The 19,834-nt window shown below is 41.4% G+C and overlaps 3 protein-coding genes across 11 annotated transcripts in view; 1 reads left to right on the forward strand and 2 right to left on the reverse strand.

The window, feature by feature from the left end:
• IRAG2 (inositol 1,4,5-triphosphate receptor associated 2) overlaps nt 1-6,165 on the reverse strand; it is a 35,826-nt gene extending 29,661 nt beyond the window's left edge. For all 5 annotated transcript variants that reach the window (XM_064701472.1, XM_064701491.1, XM_064701485.1 and 2 more), the window contains exons 1-8: nt 6,056-6,165; nt 4,036-4,639; nt 3,140-3,250; nt 2,360-2,540; nt 2,079-2,155; nt 1,921-1,999; nt 756-914; nt 197-314 (exon numbers count right to left, since the gene is read on the reverse strand). In XM_064701472.1, the coding sequence (XP_064557542.1) occupies nt 197-314; nt 756-914; nt 1,921-1,999; nt 2,079-2,155; nt 2,360-2,540; nt 3,140-3,250; nt 4,036-4,615 (1,305 nt within the window). In that variant the 5' untranslated portion in view covers nt 4,616-4,639; nt 6,056-6,165. The remainder of the gene's footprint in view (nt 1-196; nt 315-755; nt 915-1,920; nt 2,000-2,078; nt 2,156-2,359; nt 2,541-3,139; nt 3,251-4,035; nt 4,640-6,055) is intronic.
• A 5,313-nt stretch (nt 6,166-11,478) lies between these two features.
• SPX (spexin hormone) lies at nt 11,479-16,610 on the forward strand. Of its 2 annotated transcripts, XR_010442604.1 has the most exons (7): nt 11,479-11,534; nt 12,417-12,497; nt 12,637-12,694; nt 13,579-13,641; nt 14,275-14,358; nt 15,736-15,851; nt 16,303-16,610. XR_010442604.1 is itself a non-coding variant. In XM_064730821.1 (6 exons), exons 1-6 carry the CDS (start codon nt 11,529-11,531, stop codon nt 15,792-15,794), a joined length of 351 nt encoding a protein of 116 aa, XP_064586891.1. In that variant the 5' UTR covers nt 11,479-11,528; the 3' UTR covers nt 15,795-15,966. The 2 variants fall into 2 exon arrangements, 1 of the variants encoding a protein (XP_064586891.1); XM_064730821.1 differs by lacking the exon at nt 16,303-16,610 and having other exon boundaries at nt 15,736-15,966.
• A 2,348-nt stretch (nt 16,611-18,958) lies between these two features.
• Nucleotides 18,959-19,834, reverse strand: part of GYS2 (glycogen synthase 2) — a 51,057-nt gene continuing 50,181 nt past the window's right edge. For all 4 annotated transcript variants that reach the window (XM_064701528.1, XM_064701522.1, XM_064701518.1 and 1 more), the window contains one exon: nt 18,959-19,789. In XM_064701528.1, coding sequence (XP_064557598.1) covers nt 19,568-19,789 — 222 coding nt within the window. In that variant the 3' untranslated portion in view covers nt 18,959-19,567. The remainder of the gene's footprint in view (nt 19,790-19,834) is intronic.

A 19,834-nucleotide genomic window follows, 5' to 3' on the forward strand; every position in this document is an offset into this window, starting at 1 on the left:
ATCCACAGCTGTAGTGTTGAATCCCTTTGTTTCAGAGAACACACAAACAGGGGGGAGCTGAGGCTGGTGCAGCTCATGAGCCTTCACCAAGGCACAGAGAAGGTCTTACTTTTGATTTTTAACAGCCTGAGCAGCCACACCACTGTTACAGCAAGGCGTGAGGTGCTGTACAAGGGAAACAAGGAAGAGCACCTACTAGCTGTCTGTTGCGGCAGAGAATCTGTTTTCTTTCCTCTTCTGCCACGTTCAGGTTGTTTCTTGCCTCCTCTAGCTCTTCTTCCAGGGATTTGATTTTCAACACAGAGTGCTGGAGGCTGCACAGGGGGAAGCAAAGCCACAGAAAATTCAGCCAGGTAATGTTGGTTCTTTAGATAGGCTGGAAACAGTATTTTTAGAAGCCACCAAAAAATAAGAAGGACCTATTTTTTGGCATGACATGTAACAGAAGAGCAACAATGAAGCTTAAGCCATAATTTCTATCCAGGAAGCAAATCTCATGGTTTTACTTCCTTTTTATCACCCTCTTCCAGTCTTACAGTGAGGGATGAAACCCCATCCAAGACAGGTGGATGCAAACAAAGCCATGTTAAATTTGTTAAAAAATTTAGCTCATTACAGTTAAATATAGCAGGTAACCTGAGCACAAATTCATCTTTGCAGCACTTCACGGCTTATAGTTGGAGAAACCATTTCAATTCAGCATTCAAGATCACAGCTCTGCCCATGGCAGGCCTGGGGCCATCAGAGTCCCCTACCTTTTTAATTGTTGACATAGATGCTCATTATCTGCCAGGAGCTTGCTGTTGGTCTCATCCAAAGCTTCCAGGGTGAGCTTCAGCTTGTTGTTCTCCTCCTGAAGCTTCTGGTTGTTGTACTGCAGGTCCGCAAGGCAGGTTATCAAGTCAGAGGTCTCCCTGTCCCGGTGAAAAAGCCAGGCAAGAGTGAGAAAGGTGATTTCATCTACTTTAGACCTTTAAAGCATCCTAGTGCACTGATTAGGGGAGAGATGAGAGCCCACAGAGGACTTGTGATGCTGCAGTGTCCAGTCATTTGCTCTGCACAGAGATAACAGGGCAGCTCTAAGTCTGTTCTCCAGTTCTATGGGTATCAAGAACTTTTGGTTTTAAGCATTTTTCTGCTCCCTACAACTGGGGTTTGCTGTCAAAAAGTGCCACAGCTGGATGTCTGCATGAGAGTGCTTTAAGATTTTGCTAATCACCTCATCACTAGTAATGCTTCTGTATTCACTCTGCAATTTCTGGGTCCTTTCTTTTCCCCCAAGCCATCCCCCACCTTATGCTTTCAACCAAAACTTCAATGAGAATCATTCTTTTGAGATCCTGAAAAATTATAGGGAAGCTTTAGAGAGCAGATGTTGGATTTCTGCCCAGGCATAAACTCCAAATGAAACTTCTGCTCCTTGTTAAGTGCTTTGCCATTAACAGTCCAAATCGCAGACTTCATTTCTACTACTACCTAAAAAACCCAAAAAACCAAAAACCCACCCCAACAACAACAAAAAAACCCCACCTCAACAAACTCCCTGTCATAAGAAAAACAACTCCAAACAGAATGCAAGACCAGACTTTTAGGTCATAATGTCTTCTTATCATCAGACAACTAAGAATTTGGTGGAGGGAAGGAACCTGTTTAAATAGGGAAGGACATGACAAACATCTGACCACAGATTAAAAAGGCAAATGGACACAGAAGCACCAAGATATAAGTAGGATAAAATACCGGTTGTCTTTCAAGTCTGAGCAGAAGAAAATGACAGCATCAAGAGCTCCAGCAGACTGAGGTGAGCATTAAAATCCCCAAGGGCTCCAAGTTTCAAAATAAGGGCTCTTGGAATTTCTGTCAAGTGGTTTAAAGCCAGGAGTACTATATTCTGAGAAAGAATTTCTTAAATGGACTCACATGTCTCCTTTAGACACATCACCTCCAAAGGCCTCCAGGCTTCCTGAGGTAACATTCATCTGAACAAGTGACTTGTCGGCTGAAAGAGGTAAGGGCTTTGGTTATAGAGCAAGAAAGTGGAACTTTCCTGAACAGAAACAGAGTAAAACATTCTGCACCTTTAGAGATGTTTTTAGGTACTTGAGATTCCGGGTCTTCCGTGCTTGATGATGATTTCTCAGTAGCACCTTCTTCCCTGAAGGAAGGGAGCATCAAGGGTCACAAAATCAGCAGGACACCAGGCTGCTTACCAACTTTGTAACACTTACAAAACTTCAGCCAAACCCAATGTCCAATGTTGTGGACATGGTATCCAAATACCACTTTCTTTCCAGAGCCACAGGGGAAGCTTGTTACATCTTTTTTTCCACAGAAGACTTATTTATCAAAATGCTGTTACCATTTTCTGTTACGGTCTTCAATCCACTCTCCCATGACGGCATGGTAGGTTTCCAGGTCCATGGAGATATCTTTGCGCTCTGGGTCAAGCTTGTTGCAGAGCTCCTCAAGACCACTGTCCTCTGAGTCCCAGCTGGTTGTATGTCTTAAATAATTGATTATCTCAGACACTGCCACTTTCCCTAAGGCAGAAACAGAGGTCAAATGCCAAAGCCTGGCAAGGCACCGTAAAAATACTGTGAAAGGCCACGCTACAGAACTGCATTGGATCCAACTGCCCTCAAGAGCTGCAGACAAGCAACTGATTCCTGAACTGAGCTAGAGAGAGTTCTGGAAAAAAAAAGCAGTGTAGAGCTCTTTTGTTGGTTGAGATTTTTTTTCCTGTAGTGGTGGGTTTTTGGTTTTTTTCTGTGTAAAAATCCAGTTTACTAGTTTTGTGGACTTCAGTTTAAGAAGAAAAAAGTTGACACAAGATACTGATCCTTGCTCTCAGGGCCAGGCTTGATGGGGCTCTTGGCAACCTGGGATAAGGGAAGGTGTCCCTGCCCATTGCAGAGGGATGAAATTTGAGGATCTTTAAGGTCCCTTCCAACCCAAACCATTCCATGATTAGGCACCATGCAAAAGAGGTACAGACATTTACACATTTATTCTACATCTGCCACAGCACAGGCACCTACACATATCAGAGCCTGGCATCTCTCAGGGACCAAAACAAGGTCTGAACCTGGGAAATCCATTGAGAGCAGAACAAAAGAGCAATGAAAAAACCCTGGCAAACCTGTGTGGTGGCTGTCACATGCCCAGAAGATGGTGGTCAGCAGGTTCTCGTCACAGATCAAGCTCACGTTGCACATACTGTCACCTTTGTACCACACAGGCTGCTTCTTTCCTGTGAAGAATAAATCTCTTATTGCCCATCTTTATTTGCTCATAGCAGCTTTCATTCCAGATGACTGAAACAACAAAACCAGCTAACCAGCTTCCCTGCCAATAAAAGCAGAGCTTTTAGCACTAAACAACAGGAACTGGTCACAGCTGGGGCCTCTGACCTGGGAAGTATTCCATGCATCTACTTATACACATGTTTTTTTGGAAAAACTTGGTTATTCTTTCTATGGCATAAACATATGAAACAGGACATTTTAAGAACCCAAGTATTTCTTCCCCCCCTCCCGATACATTGTAGAGAAATCATTAAGTTATTAAGAAAACAATCCCTAAAACAAACAAAAACCCTCCCAAAACCACAAAAAACCCACTCCAAACTAAGAGCAAAACCCAAACTCCTGTATCTTCAAAAATCAGTCTGAGAGACAAAGCATAGACTAAATTAAAAGCCAAATAAAATTTGGCTATCAAAAATAAAAAGTTATAGTACTAGTCAAATAGTAGTCTCAATCTCTTAAACTTAAAAAAAAAATTTATGTCTTGAATCAAAAATGAAAGAACAAATCTGAAAAAAGTTTTTGCCTTATTAATTACTCTCTTTTTACACTCACATTTTTTAGAGAAAATATAAGATTTGCCTCAGCTCTTTTTGCAGTCTTATAAGATTTGAGTCCTACTAAAAAGTGTTTTACCACTTTAAGTGGTAAATAAATGTCATCTACATAGACTGAATGTTCAGATGTCTAGAATCCCAAATTAGGGGGTGTTTTTCTCCAGTATTTTTACCTCTTTCACTGGAAGGAAATGCCCTTGGCACAGGAAGCTGGACCACAGCACTTCCTGGCTTTTTTTCCGATGTGAAGAAGCATAAATTGGGACTTGACGTCAGATACATCTTCTTGGGCCGCACATCCCGGGGCTTGGCATTTGCTGAAGCGCACGGCCTGCCCTGGGCATTGGCCTCCCTGGCTCCACAGGGGAACGGAGAAGAGCTCTCCACGGGAGAGGAAGGCACCCAGGAGCTGCTGGATCTCCCGCTGGCCTCCAGCATGGAGAAGGTTCTGTTTGCAGTCTGGTGCCTGGAGCAGGCCCCGAGGCCTGGCGAGGGCGTGGAGAAAACGCCGCCACTGCCGGCCAAGGGCGAGCAAGTGCTCCCACCACTACTGCAGCTTCTCCCCTTCAGTATTTCTTCCAGATTTTTTTTAATGTTGCTCTGTGGGCTATCAAAGTTCTGGGACTGAAATTTTGGTATCTGCAAGGCCGGGTTGGAGACTTGGTCCATCATTTGGATGGATTTGATCTTCCTGCAGATGCTGTCCACTGGGTTGTGGCGCTGTTTCTTAGCTCCACGTTTAAAAGACTTCATCACTTCCCTTTTCTTGACAAATATCTGGAAAGAAAAGGCACAAGATATGAGAGTCAGGGTGATCAACACACACATATTTATGCCAACTTTTCCATTCAGCAGCCAGCTTGGAGCTTTGGCATCCAGGGGTTTGGAAACCCTCATTCCACTTATCAGCTCCAACAGAAACCTTCAGTCAGGACATTTTAGTGTCCAGGGAACTAGAAGCTGATTTGGAAATGTTGGGGAAGAAAGACAGAAATACTTCCTGAAATGTCACTGCTTATTCTTAAATACCATAACCGTGGCAGGGAGATATGGGGGAATGTAAATAAAAATTGAAGAACACCCTGCAAATTAGCAGAGGACTTTTTAAATTAAAAGAAACATTTTTATTGTACTGGGGGGTGGCAGGGGTGAGGCAGAAAATGTGAGACCAACAAGACTTTCAGTGTTTCTGTGAGCCTATGAGACCAAAAAACCTCCAAAACCCAGTGTTCCTTTTACTAAGCAGCCACAGCTGTCATCGTGCCACACTGGGAATTACACAAGAAATGTGCCCTACAGAGGCACCTCATCCTGTGTGTATTTTTATTATCTAGTCTCCCAGGCAACATTTAAAAGGTATTTCCTACAAGATAAGCATGTTTGCATGTGACTAAGGAATGGGAGGTTCATTTTGCAGGGATAAATCCTCATTCCCAGTGAGGTTCCCATGTCTACATTGCAACCACCTGAACTGATCAGCTGGGAGCTATATTATTAAATAATAATAACATACCAAATGAAGCTAGGTGAAGCTCTGAAGAATCAAATTTTAAGTCATCTTTTAATGTAGAAAAATTAATTCCTTTCCCCCAAAACAGCAGCAGGTTTCACTAGCACTTAACACTTACATAATCTTTTGAAGCAGAGAATAAAATTTATATATAAGTATTTATTAATATAGATTGAAAAAAAAACCCATAAATACTAAGTGTTTAATTTAAGCTAGTTTATTACAGACTGCCTGCATGGCAGCAACTTAGTTTATATAAGCAGAGGCAAGATCTCTAAATTTATTTTTCTAGTGTTTTCACAAGTAGTAGCATTTACTCTAATGAACATGTCCTTAGCCACATGAGTACTTCAAAAAATAAGAATAAAAAGAAGCTCAGAGCAATTTTATAGAAGAGTCTACTTTTGAGCTATGTCTCACCTAAAATATTTACTCCTCAAATAAATGCCAGGAAGCAAAAGCAATCTTCTGTATTGCATCATTACAGATGTATTATCTCTAAAGAGATAGATGAATTACCTTGAAATTAAAATTTAAATACCCTGCAATTAGTTTAGGACTTCTTTTAAGCACACAAGTGCCCTCAAGCAGATATAAGTAACACTATATTAAAGAGTATTAGATTTTTTTTTCTGTAATATACCAGTAATAAAAATAACCAAAACAAACAACAAAAAACTCACCCCAAGACCTTATACTTTACACCAGCACGTAGAAAAAGAGCTTCTCTTCCTTCTCTGAAGGAGACAGCGCAGCTACTTCAGCTCTTCCTCTGAGGAACAGGAGCTGCCTGAACCTCAGCGTTTAAATAAGCAGGAAAATCAGCTTTACAAGGTACAGGTGCTGCCACTCAGCCCTCAGCTGAGAGCGACCACCAGCTGCAACCAGGCTCCAATCAAGCTTCAGGCTCCTGTCCTGGCCTTTTTACCTTTTTTCCCCTCATATCTCTCCTGCTGCTGTTAAATTAACTGCCTGTAATTTCAGTGCAACTTGAAGTCTCCCTGCTCTTTGAATTATTGTTCAAAACAGCAACGAATGTTGTGATACGGTTATTGCTGTGTCAAAACTCTGGTTCCTGGGGTGTTTCTCACTTCTATTAGCAGTTCTTTCCTGCTTTTCCCACCTACAGCAAAATTTCAAGCAGGAGCAGATCTCTCCTAGTTTCTGAGAGTTAGAACAGGGTATCTGTATAAATTTCATCACTCTCACCACTTTTGAAAAGAAGAAAGTGTTGAAGTCTCTTGAGCTGATAGTGAACTAAATAGTCTCTCTGTTAAAACACTGTCATCTCTGCCCTTAGTTCTGTGAAAAAAAAAATTCATTAGGACACTTAACTAATTACTTTTTTTGTATTAAGTTATCAAGACATGCAGTAGAGCGTGCCTGTCTGAAGAGCTCTATGGCTCCTGCTGAATTACCCTGGAAATGCTCATTCTTTGATGGCCATGTCTCCTTTCCAGCCTGCAGACTGGAGAAAACTGTTTTTCAGGTGGTCTTTTCACCTGGTGTTTGCCTCAGACTTGTCCATTGCTCAGAAAAAAACTGTTGTGCCATCCCATCAGTGGTTCCCTGAACTTCAGAAGCAACACCTCTTTCTGAGATGCTTACACCTTTCAAAAATTTGTGGATTTCTGCTCTTTCCTGATGCTTTCAAACACCCCTCATGCCACACAATATATTTAAATTCTACTTGTAATTATCCCTTGAAGCTGCTTCTCTTTCACAAACACACTTGCGAGAACAGTAGAACCTGGCTGCAGCATTGGTCACACTTTGGTCCTCAGCAAAGTCCCTGTTGCCTCTCTTGAGTGAGACATTTGCATCATCTCTGACAGACTGTGTTTTCTACACCTTGTTCTCTACTTCAAGAGGTTTTAGCACAGTTTTCTCATACAGTCCAGAGAAAAGACAAAAAGCTTCTCCAGCAAATCTGCAGTGCTTGAAATGCACCCACAGACACCATGGTGCTGAATGTGCAACAGAATAGTTAAATAAATTTGGGCCAGCAACTGATGGCCTCTAATCATGCACCTGGCTTACACCAGAGAGCATCTCTTTCCTTCAGAGCTGCACATAAAAATTCACCTTCCCAGAGAAGTTGAAGACATCCCTACTTATTGTAGGGGGGTGGACTAGATGACTTTTAAAGGTGTCTTCCAACCCAAACTACTCCATGGTTCTGTACATTAAGGTCTGTTATGAAAATAAATAACACTGAAAAACATGTTTGTGTGGCATAAAATGTATTGATGGATTGCAAATTGGATTGTTTTGGTCAACGGGTTTTACAGGGCAAATACACAAATTTGTACACAAATTTCCCCTTAGTCTGAGTGGTATATGTGGGGTTAAAATCCAGAATCAGCTTTGAAAGATTACAGAAACACAAAAAACAGCCCAAAAAGAAGAGGTCATATGGTTCATAACCATGTGTCTGGGCAGGATCAGTTGGGCAATGACTCCTGAAAAAGGATTGTCTAATCTATTCTCTGAGTTTCTCAGTGATAACAAATCAACATACTTCCAGGGCAATCTATATTTGACTTTGCTACTGGTAGAAAGCTTGCCTTACTCTGCAACTTACTGCAAATGAAATGCAACATGCTTTGTAATTTCCTACTTTGCAGGCTCTGCCATGACATTTCACAGCCTTTTTTGAGGCTGCAGTGGCATTTAGGAGCCAGAAGTACACTGTGCTAGGTGCTGCTCAGCTGCCAGACACAAGTGGGATGGATTTCCCAGAGAGTTACCACACTAACAGGAAAAAAAATCCCAAAGGAAATGAGAATAAGCGCAAAGCAAAGGTCATAAGTTCTGGGAGATTTGTACCATGACAGCACCAGTGTTTGCTGATGTTCCCAGTGACCACCTACACCCCAGCTGCACCTTTTCCTCAGGAGCAATCCATGGGTCACTGCTGCCCTTATCAGGATACAACACTATCCTTTATTTCCTGGGAAATATTTGGGAAGGTGCATGGTCGTGATGCAAGTCAGTGAGGTAAAATTGGTTAAAATTCCAGCACATGAGAACATTTTCCCCTCACCTCAGCACTGAACTTCAATGCCAGAAATCAGATCCGTATCACTTAGAGCGTCAGGATATGCAGCTTGTGCCCTTTAGATCATCTCGAAAAATAAGAATAGGTTATGTTCTTTCTAATAAGGGGTCCTGCTGCTATAGCAAGCTTCCCTCTACTTTTCTCTCTCAGGGTATTGATTACATGCCAGAGGCACTTCCTCCTCCAGGTGAATCAGCTGAGAAATGGCAGCGCTGCCAATGAGTGTTGGGTGCACAGCTCATCATCCCAAAGTGCCACAGCTTTTTGTGTGTTATGATCCATGACCCAATTATAGGCTGCTTCGTCTTTCCAGAGTACAAGCTCACATGTGCCCACACAGAGCCACAGCTCTTTTGTGAGTGCAAACACTCTCAGCACCTGCACAGCTCTTTTGTGAATGCAAAGTGCTTGGATTTATGGGAAGGGTGAGATGGCCACCTTTTCACAGAATCATGGTAAGAAAAAGCTTTGAAGGGGGAAGCCAATTTTCTTAAATTTTGATCCCTGAAGTAGAATTGATGAACCTGGAGTTCTTTGTTCTGCAAGCAGACTCCTTACAGATTCCCAAGGAGAAGGTTCTGAAATACACTTTTGTTTGAAAACCAAAGCAACTTGGAGTCACTGGTCATAGAAAAAAATAAATGGATTTAGAACTATAAGTCATAAAGGCACAGACAATTTAAGGGAAAAATAAAAACCATTGGAAAATAAAAAAAAAAAAAAATCCCAAAGCCCCAAACCATTATGAAAATGCAATTTGAGGTTGGGTTCATTTCATCTGATGTGAAAGGTCAAGGTCAATTGTCTCTAGCTACAGTTTATAACTAAACTCCTGACTTTTATATGCCACGGTGGCACTGAGGCATCGGAAGGTACAACAATAAAACCATTTAATTTAAAATGATGCTGTCAAGATACTGCTTTTGTTCTTGAGCTGGTGGTCACCTGTCCCCATAACGAGGCAGTTCAGATTTTGATCTGCTCAGTTCAGCTCCCTGCTGCCCTTCAGGCAGCTCCAAACAAGCCCAAATCTCTACAAGGATTCCCGTGGGACTCAGAATACAGCCAGGTTTGGAAGAGAGACTGAGACTCTAGCAACACCAAGTCAGTGTCACTCAGATTTTGCCAAATGGTCACAAGAAGAACCGAAGCTGTTTTCCTCCAGCGTGGTGACATCTTTCTCCATGCCCTCCGTTGTCCTCCTCTTCCCAGCTGCAACGGGAGGGGCTGAGCTGCTTTGCCCCCCTGTTGCTTTTGGGTTATCTTGTCTCATTCCAGCAGCAGGAAAAGCAGGGAAAGCAGGGTTTCTTTTCAGTGCCAGACACATTTCCTACCACGAGGAGAACCCTCCTGAAGAGATCATACTACACACTGCCATCCCCAATGGCAAGGGGTTAATTTTCACAGGCTCAGCTGAAAGTTTTGATTCCAGCCCCGTGGTCTATGGATAACAGGAAGGTCTGAAGTCACTCCAGAAGGCAATAGGGGAGTAGCTTTACCTTTTCCAAGCCTCTGCATGCTAAATGTCTCCTGGATGAAGTGCACAGTCTCCTTCTAAGGCCAGGGGTTAAGCATCGTCAAGAAATGTCTCTGATCTGTCAGAGCACAGGGAAAAGAGCAGGGAAAAGAAACTTCACAAGTGAAGTAGATGCAAGTAGAATCCCTTCTGCTAGGATGCATCAGGGCATGGCCTTTTAAAAAGGGTAACAGCAGCTCCCAGCCACCACAGGAGCTGCTTGAGACCAAAACCTGAACTTCCCCCTGGTTTCTTGCCTCTACACCAGCACGAGCTGCAGCTGGTGGCAGTGCTGTATATTCAGTGAGCAATTCTGGTGGCATGACCAGGGAACAGAGTGATACCCCCCAAAAGCTGGACAGCAATTGCACCTTCACTTAACAATGTGCTTTGGAGCAGTGTCCACAGACGCACAGTGGCAGGGAGGAGTTCACAGCGAGCAGCAACAGTGCCTGTCTGCATACTTCTCCTTCAACTCCACATCCATGAGCCAGTGTTTGTCACACACATGGCCTAACCTGGATTTTTGTCACACCACGGGCTGGCCCTGTTCATGAGGCTGCTGCAGTAAACTTTCCATTGGCCAGTCTTCCAATCAGTAAATTTCTACCTTCCTGTTTGCTGTGCTTCTTCTTCTGCTTCCATCAAGTTTACAAAGGAAAAAGTACAGGAGGAGAGATGAAAACCCTGGCTGCAGGGCAAGCAAGGCCAGGCATCCAGTGTGATTAACTCTTTGCCTGAGGACCAAAGCAACCCTCCATGACTGCAATGAGCCCAACAATCACCCAGAAGTAGCTCATGGAAATTACTTCCCTGATCCCTGCCTTTTTTCTGTTCACTGCTCCACTGTTTAACCTATTCAAGCCCATGAGCTGGACTTTTACTCCAGCCAATCCATGGGACAGAAAAGTGTTTCTGACTATTAGGACTTCAGGATTTATAGGGTAATTTGGGTATTTTTTGTTATTGCTGTTGTCAAGCTTTATACTTGTGTGCAAGAAAACTAGATGCAAAAGATCATCAAAGAATCAAACCACAGACTACATCCTCTGAATGTATGCAAGGGATAACTTCAGGCTAGTGACACTGGGTAAGTCACTTCTCTCTTGATGCTGGTGAGTAATTTACCAGCTTTTCCAGCTCCCACAATGGATGCTAATCTGATCTATTGTAGATTATCCTGGGTAAACTCTCAGCATCCATATTAATACCCACTCTGGCTGTGATTATTGATCATGCAGCAGGAAGGTGAGCAGTGCAAACGCACAGGGCTGGTGCTGATGTATTCAGGAGGTGTTCACCTGTTTAATGGGGTGCATCTCCAAGTGCATCCATCCTTCAATCATTTCAATCAGGACTTCCTGCAAGGCTGCAGGTTTCCCTCAGGAGTCATCAGACCTTCTGCTTCTCCATCTACAGGGCTGACAAGAGATCCCTTCAGACTCCCCCACCCCGCCACGGAAGGGGAGGGCATCTCCACTCTGAAGATTTAAAAAGGGACCCCTGGCCATGTACAAAGGAGATCTTGTGACACATCATCCCAAGGAAAGAAGACTGAAGGTTTGTCACCAAGATAAGTATGAAGGTAAGTGAGAATTTTTTGGTCTTTAGCAAACATTTACTTTGCAATTAATGCTTTCTTTTTCATGTGAGTGCGATATTTAGGAACTGTAGGGGGGCTTAAGAAATTTTCCTTAAAAATAACCCAAAAGAAATACACACATAGATATATTATATAGATTTTAAACAACTGTATTAAAAATACACCAATAGTACAACCTCTCAAACCCAGGATGAAACAAACAGTTAGATTCCCTGGTGCCCATCACTGTTACCAATACATGAATAACAACATGCTCTGTGCGAACAAGCAGAGGTGCAACTTGTGCACAAAGGATTCATGCTCAATGCTTCCATTTGCATGTGCTGCATCAGTGAACAACCTCCAAGAATCAAAAAAAACTTGTCTTGTGACTTGTTTTAATCATGGTTGATATTGATAGGATGCTAAATTTAAAACAATTTTTTCCTTTTTTTTTAACCTGGGGAAGTAGAGATTTTGTTTCTTGGTTGGTTTGTTTGTTTGGAATGACAAGCCCCCTACATTTGTTTGTTGTCTATGGTTTGGTAAAATCAAGATAGATTTTATACCATCTTTACCCATTAGTTTGTACATTATCCTCATTTCTGGAGGTTCTGATATCCTTGTCAATAGGACCACAAAAGGTGCTTGCCTTGATGGCAGCTCTCACCAGAACGGAATAGATTTGAGTAAAAAGAATAAAGTTCAATTTAAGGTTAATCCTCTGATCAGATCAGGGTGCACTGAAACCCCCCCTTAGCAAGAGGAGGTTTGGCAGCAAGACAGGGACAAGGCAGCAGCTGGGAACACTTTAGGTGTGAAGCTGGGAGGATGTGCAGATGTGAAAGACTCCTCCTGCACCTTGTGGTTCTCTGTTGTGCACAGGGGCTGCACAAACCCCCGGTGTCTGCCCTGGCACTGCTCCTGGCCGCGTCCTTCGTCACCTTCTCCTGGAGCGCCCCTCAGGTGAGCCCAGCATGGAGCTCATGAAGCTCAGAGCTTGGTGCCATTCAGTATTTGCATTAATTAGCAATGGCATGGGATGCTGACATGTCTCTTTTCCCTTTTTTTAATTTATTTTATTTTATTTTTATTTGGTGTAAAGGCTCATTTCCAAAGGAGAAACTGGACTCCTCAGGCCATGCTCTATTTGAAGGGTGCACGTAAGTCTCGAGCTCTTTCCATTTTGAGGAGATAATTTTCCCCACCCCGGATTATTCCTTGGTTCCACACAAGGAGGAGATCCTGAGGATGCTGTAGGGGTAGAAGTTTTGAGGCTTGCAGGGAGGATGTGCTAATTGCATGGTGCTAATTATGCCATGGTCACACCTTTGGTCCCTGTACAGGCCATTCACTTCCCAGATGGACTCAATGCTCCTTGTGGGTCCTTCCCATCAGAATATCCTCAGATTCTGTACTTAGTTAGAGACGTTGTCCTTTGATCCAAATCATCAAATATAACAGAGATATTAATATGAAAAATTGTATTCTGAATTGTTGATTTAAAATTAAAAGATATCAGGGAGGGCAGGTATAAAGAGAGGAAGAAAAAAAAGCTCCCTGTAAATTGGAGAAAAGAAAAAGAAGGTCATAATCCTGAGTGAAATGCAAAAGGGAGACAATATAAATAACTGCAAAATAAAATAAATATAAGCTCCAAACAACTGTAAAGACAACTGAAAGTTTTAGTGACATTAATACAATTATTTCTATTAATAAAAGTGAAGATTTTGGCCCTTTTTGTTATTTTTAAAAAATTCTTCCAGTGGAATAATGCATTGTGTTACTTCCCTAGTGAGGTTTTTCTCATTCTTATTGATGCACAGGAAGCAGTGTGATTTTATTTTGTTAGTTTGGGATTTGGGATGGGTTTGTTTTTCTTTTTTTTAATAAAAATACAATTTAAAAGCCAATACTTCATAGTCCAGCAAAGAGATTGAAGGTTCTTGACCATATACAAAATTGAAAAGAGTCCTTTAGGGACTATGAAGTAGGAATTACAACAGTTTTGGGGGCTGTTTTCACCCTTGTCTCACTGCTTTTGTAGAGGGACGTCGCTTCATCGCAGATGAGAGCCAGAGGAAGGACCTGTATGACAGAGTGCAGCTGGGTGAGTCCATCAGCACGCGGCTGCGGAGCCCACCCACCTCCCCAGCTTATGGGAGAAATCCCTGGAAAGGGAAGGGGATCTGTTTTCCTGGAATCACAGCCAAGGAAACAACTAAACCTCCTTTTTTTAGTGCCTTCATTCCAACCAGCACATGACAAAGGCTGACTTCCCTCTCCAGTGCACCTGTGTGATTTCATTTACATAATTTCCAGACTGACCTGGCTGCTAAGTGGGATTTTCATCAGTGCTTTTGACTTTCTTTTTGCACTGGAAAAAAGAATCAAATCAAGCTATTAATTGTGCTGAAGTGACAAATGACAGAAGCAGATGTCATCAATCCACACTAGGCAAGGTTTCTGGAGGGAACAGGATGTTGTAAAAAAGTTAGGAACCTGCAAAAAAGGAAAATGTTCTCTTTACCTTCGAGGGATTTTGAAATAACCTCCTTTTTAAAAGGATTGCTAATCTCTCGTGTTAATTATCAGGCTGGTTTTGAGCAGACAATGCTATAGAATGAAGGAGACAATATCTTCTTGTCTTTGACTCTCTAGTTATAGAAATAATAAAAAAGCAAAGAACAAAGAAATGCCATAAGACACTAACAAACCATGCATCTCTGATTTTTCATTCCAGAAACACGCAGCCATAACACAAATCCTTTATCCCTTTCTGAAGCTGCTGTGCTGTTCCTTACTTCCTTGCAGAAAGCACAGGAAGGTAAATGCATGTTTTGTCTTACTCTGGCTTTTTTTAAAGTGGTTTTTCAGTATTTCATTTACGAGCAAATTAATGTAGAAGGTCTGTTTTGAACTGAGATATTGTTCAACAGAGAGCCCTGTATTGGAGTGCACATTTACAGAGATTACAACATGAGCCACATAATGATAGCAGGTAAATATTTGTGTATTCTGCTTTTAATTTTTTCTTAGGATGTTTTACTGGTTTGGATTCAAGGGAATGGCTATTTTTCAATTGTATTTTTCACCCCAAACCTTTTCTGGGGTTACTTTTTCTATAGCATATTGTTTGCTTGTGAAAATTTTATTCCCCCACTGGATTTGGTGCAAAGGTTTAAAAGAATCCATAAGAACCCCAGCAGAAAAGGTGCTGGTTTCACATCACCAGGCTGAGACTCTAAACCTTTGCTTTCCATGTCCTCTGCCCTTAAATCTCTCACCTCTTCAGCTACCACTGACTTTTTTCTTTTTTTGGGAAATGGAGCTGGAGCTCTGTGCTCAGCCTTCTCTTCCCTGTCCTGGCAGAACTCTGAACAAAAACCAAAAAACAAAAACAAAAAACCAACCAAACAAAAACCAATCAAACAAAAACCCCACACAAACAAACAAAACAAAAATCCAAACCAAACCAAAACAAAAAAACAAACAAAAAAACCCCCACCACAAACAAAAAACCAACCAACCAACCAAACAAACAAAAAATCAGTGGCATTTTGGAGTGAGAAAAAGGCAGAATAAAAAGAATGAGCACAGTGCTTTGGACAAAATATGTGAGCACTTCTAAAGTTAAACCAGTGAAAGTGTCATTTGCATGCCCACAAAAGCCTCTGCTGAAGGTGGATTTTTCCAAATTTTAGTGGTATTTTCCAGCCTGTTGTTGCTATAGCAGGGGAGATGGACAGCAACAGAGAAAAAAGGGTGAAATATCTGAGAGAGATAAGCAGAACTGGCAGCTTGTTTGAAAAAAAACTAGGTGGAGTAACATTTCCATCTGTATGGTAGGAAATAACCAGTCAAACCGGGTAAGCCGTGCACTTTCAGATCAGCTGACTGAGAGCAATGCATAAATGAAGAACAAATCTATTATTTTCTTCAGCATGATTTTTTTTTGCCATGTGCTAACTTACCCCTCTGGACACAGTTTGTAGTTTTCTTCTTCAGCAAACAGAAAAATTCCTACATTTAAAAATGAGAGAATACATGACTGTTTTTAGAGATGCTGCCTCTGTCTCTCTTAGCTGAGCAGTCACACTGTGCTGAATCTGTGCCTAAGGCACATCTGAAAGCTCAAAACTTTGGCTGGCTGAACTTTCCTTCATCTACAACTTACTTCTCCCCGTTGTGTCTTGTCTTACAGTGGAAGAAGAAAACAGTGAACACCCTGGCTACTTGACAGACAGTCTATTAAATTGGTGAAATTATTTCAAATGCCTTTAACATTTGTACAGCTTTGAACCTGAAAGCATAACTTGTGTAAGTTAAGTGTTTCATCCCTTCTCACTGAAGTTCCCAAAGGGTGAAGTGTTTTCACATTGCAAAATTTTGGATGCAAAGGGATTAAAAGGTACTAGCTCAGATAAGGAAAGCATCTGTAAAGTTCCTGCTTTCTTTAAAGCACTTTGTATGTCTCATCTGAAATTTAAAATACACAGCATCAGCTCACCTGAAAAGATAATTAAAACTGTCTCTTTGGACAACTTCATTAAGAAGTTTTTCAATTGTCATTGGGAAACCTTTTACCACCTTCCACTCAGCTGAGTAGTGAAGCTTTTTGAACCCTGATAAAGACAGATTCCACTACTACTTCACTGGTGGCCCTGTAGGCTGCTGATGGTCAATAAATTCAGTGAGATATAAAAACATTCCAGCTGTCTGTGACTGCAAAACTGGTGATTTGTTTTTCTTTTAAATTTTTATTTGGCAGGTATCAGTCAGCACAGAGAATAGGCAGCAGCACTTATTGCCCCAGTCCACTCCTGCAGAAATACTCTGAAAAATCCTACTGAGCAAGTCCCAACACATAAAGACAGTTTGGGACAGGTCTTGCATTATCAAGGCCTCATTAAAGACTGCTTTGTGATTGTATTTTTGTTCTTTCTTTCTGAGTTGCAGAACTGGAATTATGCATAAATCTGTTAATTTCATTCTGTGATATCATTCTGTGCTGATAAGGATGTATTATTTATGTAGTTCTGTGGTCTCACTGGAAAGCCCTCTTCCATTCTGATGTAATTAAAGAGTAGCCACATGATTTCTGTGTCCAAGCAACTGTTTTATTTTTTTAACCTTCTAGTCATGCTCCTCATCTTTTAATGTTAAACTCCCCTGATCTTTCTCATAATACTGCTGATTAACTCACACTAACTATGGTGCTGCTTTACCTCAACACAAAGACACACAGCTGAAGGAATAGAGGAATTTATTTGTTTCATGGGGTTAGAGGCACTTTCAGTCATTGTTTATAATCTGCATTACTCCACTGAGGAGCTGGTGAAAGCAAAGTGTCCTGTTTTGCTCATTTTTAAGCACTGATATATCTTCCAATGGCAGTGTTTGTTATATGACAGAACATTCATGATGAACTTCACCTCAAGACCAATGGTATCCACCTGAATTCTTTCATTATTTTAGATGCCCTTTGTTTCCAGCATATTTGGAATATCTCAGGTGCATCTAAGTGATTTTCCAGCATGTTTTACAGGATCTGTGCTCAGACAAAAAGTAGCATGGAATCAGAGAACATAATCCTAGAAAGGCCTAGTTTGGAAGGGACCTAAAAGATCATCCAGTTCCAAATGCTGGGACACTTTCCACTAGAAAAGTGAGAAGTAGAGGAGTTATACATCCTTTGGTTTATCAGTGTCCTGAGATTTATATTCTTCTGCCTGTCCCAGTGATACAGAAACTGCACCCACCCTATTCCCAGCTGACTGATTTTTGTGTGTGCTCCTGATTTAAGGTCTCAAGCTTAAACAATTCTTCACAAATATCATGAAACAGAATAAACTTTCTGCCTTGCTGGTGAGCTGTTCGTGAAACCCCAGAGATTTCCATCTGGAAGACAATCCCTTATGTAACAGATAGCTGCTACCAAGCGTGGCACTTAATTTAGGCAATCTGTTGCTGTGGCTGAATGAGAAGCTGTTCCTCCAATGCTACAAATTCAGCATACAGACGTGTTTAGCTGTAGATAAATTGCCTTGTTACTAATCCTGGAATCAAGGCAGAGCTAACACGAGTCCAAGGCATGGGGCAGAGGTCGCTTTGGCCACTGCAGGACCTGAATCTGAGAATTCAGATGGGTCCTACCTCAAATCTGAGCACTTTCTAACACCCGGAGGGTGCTCAAAGCATGTGAGTGTGCTGAAACACACACAGCCTTCCTGCTCTACAGCAGAGCTTAGAAATACAAGCAACAAGTACAGATTTCTCAATTTATTTATGAAAACATCAACTTTCAGTCAATATGCCCTTCATAAGTTCTTTCTTTGGGACTCTCAGCCATTACATTTCTCTAAGGGAACTCTGATGAGGAGCACTCTGTGGAAGAAACACAAAATGCAGTTCTCCACATAGTAAACTGTGTGAAAGAAAAGATTTGCAGTATCTTTGCTTTCACCACTTTTATGTGAAAAATTATTTAGTGTTGAATTACCTTTTAAATGGTTTAAGAAATAGTGACTCCTTTAAATTCCAAATAAGTTTTTACCATAAAAACTGGAACCTGACTTCTGAGAATATTCTTTCAAGTATCCGAATCAGCTCAAGGTTATAAATCCAGATTTAAAACTGATTTTAGGTGGTCAAAAATACAAATAAGCACTTTGTCACTTTTATTCTAAGTGGCCTATAGTCAGAACCATGTCATCAAGCATTGGTTAAGTGTTTGAAAGGTAGGAGCCTAACCAAAGCTGGGCATCCAGGTTCCCCCTGGGATTGACAGGAAAGGTAAAATACCTCTAAATCTTACATTGTCCCACCTGCTTAAGAACAGGCTGCATAAAGTTCTGGAAATGTCTTTTCTTGAGCAGCATGAGAAATTTTTGATGCACAAACTTGAAAAACAAGAGATTGATCTCTAACCTCTTCACAACAAGATGTGCTTCTGAAGAGCCCTTTCAGGCACTCTCTGCATCTCTAGGAGCTGAAATACTTCTAAAAGTTTTCTGTAAGGCAAATGAAATGTTTAGCTCTTGTGAGGGTCAGTTATCTCCCAAGAACTTTGAAGTCTCAAGTGCTTTTCAAAATTGTATCTTAAATTTTTTTAGCATTATTTGTTAGGATTAGGTCTCTTCTGGAAGAAGTGAAATAGAGCATGGACTAATGGAAATTACTGATCCTTGAATGTTGTCACATTGCGTGGCTTCTTGTCTGCAGGGGAAGGTGACACTCAAGGAAATTTTGTCATTCCCCTTAGCCAAGTTACATTAATTTCCTCCCAAACCAGTTTGTTAACAAACCTAGAATCTACAACAAGATGAAAATAAAAGAGACATACCAGAGGAATCAGAAAATAAATGGTCTGCTGTTTATTGTGGGTCTAAATGACGTCAGAAAGATGACTTCATTTGTCTCTAAAATTCAAATGCCCACTGCATAAGACATTATATTGTTCCACAGGAAGTATGTTTTACCACTGGATTAAGACACTTCTGTTTGCTGTAAAAAAATGTTATGTAAGCTTACAATAAACAGCATCAGGAAAAAGAAAGACCATTTTCTTTTCAGTGTATCTTTTTAAACTCTTCCAATATTTCTCCAGTGAAACACTCTTTTATTCCCTCTAGTTTTTTGAGCTCTGGTTTAAAGTTCATGTTAGTTTAGGAGGGGAAAAGGGGAAACATAAATGAAGCAGAAATTCCTTTGGGATACCCAAAATGTAGCTATTTGTCTAGACTATGATTAATACAGTTGATTCCACAGACAAAGGTATGATTTGCAGTTTGTATAAGCTCCTGAGGGTATTGTCTCATCCTCTAGTTTTATTAAGCCTGAAAAATCTCTTCTACCTCAAAGGGGCACAGAAAAATTGTCATTTAAACTACTTTCAAGGTGAAATAATATTAAGCTTTCCAAAAGTGTAGCTCAAGCAACATTTAGGGTTCCCCTAATTACATCACACTGTCCTTAACAGAAAGCTTGCCAAGCCTACAGGAGAATCTGTTGGGTGGATGGGGAGAGCAACCAGTTCAGTTCCTGTATTCTCCATGCTGCTTCTTCTTTCCTTGTGGCAAGGCTCCAAGGGAAAAGGGGGACTTGATGTTCTGCCTATCCCTTTCAGCTTCCTCATCCTCGTCGTATCTCTCATCCTCATCTTCATCCTCGGCCTCGCTGTGGTGAGGGCTGGAATGCTGGGAGACAGAGGGCGATGGCGGCACCGATGAAGGCCTGGGGAACCTGAAACCTTCCGTCTGCCAGGGACAGAAGCAAGGTGAATGTGTCAGCTGAGCTCCTCC

The sequence above is a fragment of the Zonotrichia leucophrys genome, chromosome 1A, assembly GCF_028769735.1.
Source record: "Zonotrichia leucophrys gambelii isolate GWCS_2022_RI chromosome 1A, RI_Zleu_2.0, whole genome shotgun sequence".
Taxonomy (NCBI): Eukaryota; Metazoa; Chordata; class Aves; order Passeriformes; family Passerellidae; genus Zonotrichia; species Zonotrichia leucophrys.